This window comes from Pantherophis guttatus, chromosome 2, assembly GCF_059756535.1.
Source record: "Pantherophis guttatus breed Tessera chromosome 2, ASM5975653v1, whole genome shotgun sequence".
Classification (NCBI taxonomy): Eukaryota; Metazoa; Chordata; class Lepidosauria; order Squamata; family Colubridae; genus Pantherophis; species Pantherophis guttatus.
Genome location: NC_142064.1, coordinates 117,801,850 through 117,807,212, shown reverse-complemented (window position 1 = coordinate 117,807,212; position 5,363 = coordinate 117,801,850). Strand labels below are relative to the sequence as shown.

Below are 5,363 nucleotides of genomic sequence, written 5' to 3'. Positions count from 1 at the left end.
CTTTGCTTGTATCAGGTTAGTAAATAAGCAACTTGTCTAGCAAATATTGATTTATTCACACATTACACCTAATCAGTTTAATGAATCTTCCCCAACTCAATATGTTGGGACTGTATCTCCAGGAATGTCCAGACAACATGGGGAAAGTTTATATTACTTTCTAAAGAAAAGTAAGTGCTGATAGAGTTACCAGATGACTTGGGAACACAAGAAAGGCAAGCCCTGTTTGCACAGCTCAGGGCCTTCAATCTGTATCAGGAAGTTTTAAGTATCTGAGCGTAACACTCTGTAAGGACACGCGATGGCAGCATAGACACAAAGAAACCTTTAGCTCCTTGCTGTCATTTGATGGTCGTCCAGAATTTTATGGACCAGATACGGTAAGTAGGCAGCCCTAAACGTTTCTCTTCTCGTGGTCTTCCTCTGCCGGCACCGGCTATGAATCCAGCCAGATATTGCGAACGGAGCTTCGACACTACAGTATTAGTTGCATCCTCCATGAGCCCAGTCTAGTCTCAAAATGGGCCCTTGCGATTTGACGCCAGGAAACAGGAGAAGCCGCATCCCCTCCAGAAGCTTTCGGCGGACAAAGGGAGGCCGAATTGTAAGAACACCTTCCATTGAGCAGAAAAGACTACATCTCCCATCAGACTCTGGGCTGGGAAAGACTGCCCTTCCCATCTCCTTCGCCCCTCCCACTGGACAGGAGGATCTTGTCCAGAACTTGCCCGGGCATGAAGCTTTCAGTTTCTCTAGAGAGCGAGCGAGCGAGCCGGGAGTTCAAGAGTTGCTGCTTCTGCGCCTGGAGAATCGCGGTGAGGTGAGATACATAACGCTTCTCTCCTGTCCATTTCCAGCATGTGAGCCGGGGAGATGTTTTGTCTTATTCAGGAGAGAGGAAAAAGACGCTTCCCCTTTTCATTTTGCCCCTTTCCGTGAGTTTGAAAAGCGAAGGACCGAAATACGGCAGTGGCGCTGACGGGCGTTGTTGTGTCAAGCCATCGGACACTCTTCCCCAGTTATTGCAGGAGGAGAGCCGGGTCAGTTTGTGGGGGTAAAAATCAGGAGGAGTCGGATGACACCTGTTACGACTGACAACACTATTAAAAGCATCCGCTTTGGCGAACTGCAGCTCAGTTCATCGGATGCAGAGAGTGCGAGGGTGATGTGGGATTTGTTTTTTGCAGATTGCAAAATATGACTTCGGCAACAGAGTGGTCAATGCCTGGAATGCACTACCTGACTCTGTGATTTCATCCCACAACCCCCAAAATTTTAACCTAAGACTGTCTACTGTTGAACTCACCCCATTCCTAAGAGGTCTGTAAGGGGCTTGCATAAGAGCACCAGCGTGCCTACCGTCCCTGTCCTAATCTTTCCTCTATTTGTATCTATTTTATGTATCCAATCTACGTTTATACTTATTACCTAATGTGTTCTTGACAAATGAAATAAAAAAAATTAAATTGGGGGGGAGGGGGAGAAATAGATGGTTATGTAGGTGCAGGATATATGCGAGAGGGGTTGCAAATATCTCACCCGTTAACAAGCGTGAAGTGTTACAAACTCATTGTATTTGTGGAGACCTTCTAAGGTTGCCTAGAAACGTTTTGATGTGAGTTCAACCATTTCTCACTTGATGGTGCTGTTAAAGTCCCGCTTTTGTAAACTAGCCACTATGAGGTCTGCTAGGGAAGATCCAGGAGAGCTAAATGCTCTGATATAACATGGTTCTGGTTTTGAGTCCTGATGCGAAACCTGTGTCCATTAATTCTTTTGCACAAAGTTTACCCTGTCTGGCCTACTTAAGAACCCAAAGGGGCATTGCTGGCAGATGTCACATTGAAAGAATTCACATTATTTCCCCTGATTGGGAGAGTAACAGGATAATGGAAATAGTCTTTATGGGTTGAAAACGCTTTTCTAGACCATTCCTACAAGCTGATGTTCTAGCTGTAGTAATTGTAAGAGTACAACATGAACCTGAGGACTTCTCACTTATTGTTTGCCTTGCCATTTAGAATCCAGTTTTACCTTGTTTAGAACAAGATTTATTTATTTATTGTCTGCCTTTCTATTCAAAGGAGTGCTCATATTTCCTCTTTTGAGTCATTGACAATGGCATATTGTAAGCTATTGATTGTGAAACTTACATTAGTGGAACAGCTCACCTCTGGAAGTTTTGAGTGCTCCAAAACTGTTTTCAAGAACAGACTGGGCAGCCATTTGTCCAGAATGATACAGGATCTTCCAGCCCTATCATTCCATGTTCTGTGTTCTAAATTACGGTATATTAATAGAATTCTGGTAATATGAGAGACAAAGATAATTTATTTCTCTGTCCTGTAATTTTATAAATTTCTTGTTTCCTAAGTTTTATCCACTCCACTTATTTTTAACCCCAGCATTTTTGTTATTCACTATATAGAATCATAACCTAACATTTTTCTTTGCATCTGCTCATCCTATAATGCCTGTAGAGGGGAATATTTGGACTCTGAGGTGCATCCTGTATCTTCAAGACAGGAGAAGACAACTTGCAACTTGGCCTGCAAATTATTACAACCTCTTTTTCATGGCCTTAGAAGCCCCTTTGATCACAACTTGTGTCATGATTTCCTGTTACAAAAAACATACAAAAACTATGATGTAAAGTTTGAAAAAAAAAACACAGAACTTTCAAAATCTCACCTCAGCTTTAGGAAACAGAAAGTAGAGCAATGCCCTTTGGTACATTTTCCTTCTGTAATTTTTTAAAAATAGATGTCTACTCATTGGTATGCAGAGCCTTGGAAATAAAATTACTCAAAAAAAAAATTCAGAACTGGAAAACAAGTCACTTCATAACTTGTGTAGGCAGAGCATGATGAAAGGTTTATCATGAAGCAGCAACATTCAGTTGCTTTATGAAATGTAGAGGAGGAAGAACATTTATCTGGCTATGTATGCAGTTTTAAAAACAACCTCAATTCTAGTCCAGAGAAGACATTCATGTCATATAGCGGTTGACATCCTGGATTTGTGGTTATAGAGTTGAACCCAGTTTGAGGCTGACTTCAGGCATGAAAGCCCTCTGGGTGATTTGAGGCCAGTGTCCCTCCCTCAGTCTAACCCCCTTCACAGAGTTGTTGTTATGGGGGAAAATTGATAAGAGGAAGTGCTGTGTGTCCATCACCATGAGTCCTGGACGAAAGGCAATAACAGGAACCAATAACAAAATTCTGGGCATCTTGGTTTAGAGCAAAGAATATTAAGGTCATACTAGGCAACATGGACTGTTTTGTCAAAATGCAATATGGATATGAGTTTCTCCTACCTTACAGGAAGGCCATTAGCAATATTAAACCATGATTTGTTCCTAAAGGGAAATCTCACTTGTACAATTGAACAATGACTTTCCTCTTTTGTGTGTCAGACTGTGGAGCATTATTCATTAATATGAACATCTGAGTGCGAGGCGTGTCTTTTCAGATGATGATGATAGTAGTCAGGGGCACTTTATGGCACTTGGGAATACAACCCAGACAGGTTCTTGGTGGATGAAGCAATGCTTGATAAAGCCACTTAATTGTTGCTAACAGTGATTCTAACACGCTTTGCTTTTTTGTGCCAGCCATGACTGAACCTTGGAACTACTACCAAACTTTTGTTTTCCTTGATATTGAGTCCACCGGGTTGCCCAGGGACCAACCATGCATAGCGGAGCTGTGCCTCTTCGCTGTTCACCAATCTTCCCTGCAGCCTTCTCCACAGACAAAAGAACTACAGCTCCCTCGCATCATAGACAAGCTGACCCTCTGCATCAACCCCCAGAAACCTTTTACTGTGGGTGCACAGATTATAACTGGGCTCAGCAACCAAGAGCTAGAACAGAACTGCAAGCCGGAAATCAACCGTTCTTTGATGGAGACCCTGAAAGGATTTTTAGACCGGCAAGCTCACCCCATTTGCTTAGTGGCCCACAATGGTCTCCGCTTCGACTTTCCCCTGCTGCGTAAAGAACTGTTGCAAATAGGCACTGACTTACCTGCAGATACAGGATGCCTCGACACATTGCAGGCTTTGAAGAATGTGCTTAGAGAGCCAAACCTGAGCTATAATCTGGGAAATCTGTACCAGTACTTCTACGGAGAGGAACCATCGAGAGCCCACACAGCTGAAGGAGATGTGCTTACTCTTCTGTTCGTGTTTCTTGCTAAGGCCAATGTGCTGAAGCATTGGGCAACCTATGGGGCCCAGAAGTGGGGGGAAATTAAACCTATGGATTTCCACCACTCAAACAGATTCTGATCTCTGGCCGGGGGGGGGGGGGGGAATTATCCTATCACTGCCTGTCTTCCATTATATTGAACCATGATTTTTAAATGATGATTTATTGAGTAAACCATACCCTATAAACTTGTTCTTGACAAACCAAGCTCTTTTTCTTTCCTGGATGTAGAAAACCACAGCAAGGACCATGGAGAAGATATGCTGTGGCAGTTAGAAAAACATGATTTAAGCCTGGAACAGGAAGAGAACACTAGAAAGAAACTCAATCTGATTCTGCCTAAACTTTCTTTGGTATAACATGGAGAGAGACAGGGAAGGAAAATGCAGTTAACTTTCAGGATTTTAATACTAATACCTATATCAATAAATTAGAGTGCCAATAAATCTTGTGGGCTCTGCCGATCTGGACTTGAAGAGGGTGACACTTGGGATCATGTGGCAACTGTCTGATCCTGGGAGAAGATGCAGCTGCTTTAATAAGTGGCCAACACATGCTGTGTAAGGTCCCAATGAAATTTTGCTCTTCAAATCTGAAATGCCACGTGATCCTAGAAATTCCTTTTCATTTGCACATTTACGGAGTTTTGTCTAATTCTACAAATTTTCATCATTACTTTTGAGCATAATGTACATAGTTGCCATAAGGCTAAAATTTAAAGATGTGTGTTTCAGTTTCTTAGTCAACTTTTCCAAGAGCCTTGGTGGCGCAGCCTTAAACTGCTGTTAAAGTAGCACTTAGCTGCCAACTGCCTACAATTACTGCGAGTTCAATTCTCACCAGGCTCAAGGTTGACTCAGCCTTCCATCCTTCCGAGGTAGGTAAAATGAGGACCCGCTTTTGACTTTGTATAAAATAGAATACCGCTTAGGGTGGGCCAAAAAGCCCTACTAAGTAGGTATATACAAAAGTACGAAGGCTATTACTTAAAGCATTGAAAGCTGCCCTGAGTCTCCGGAGAAGGGCGGCATATAAAATTGAACTAATAAAAAATAAATAAATAAATAAATAAATAAATAAATAAATAAATAAATAAATAAATAAATAAATTTTAAAGGAAAGGGATTCTCCTGAAGACATATATTTAAATCTA

The 5,363-nt window shown here is 42.0% G+C and overlaps 1 protein-coding gene across 1 annotated transcript; it reads left to right on the top strand.

Moving 5' to 3' along the window:
- Window positions 1-729: 729 nt before the first annotated feature.
- Window positions 730-4,413, top strand: TREX2 (three prime repair exonuclease 2). The gene is made up of 2 exons (XM_034434257.3): window positions 730-820; window positions 3,614-4,413. Exon 2 carries the CDS (start codon window positions 3,616-3,618, stop codon window positions 4,288-4,290), a length of 675 nt encoding a protein of 224 aa, XP_034290148.2. The 5' UTR covers window positions 730-820; window positions 3,614-3,615; the 3' UTR covers window positions 4,291-4,413.
- Window positions 4,414-5,363: the final 950 nt, after the last annotated feature.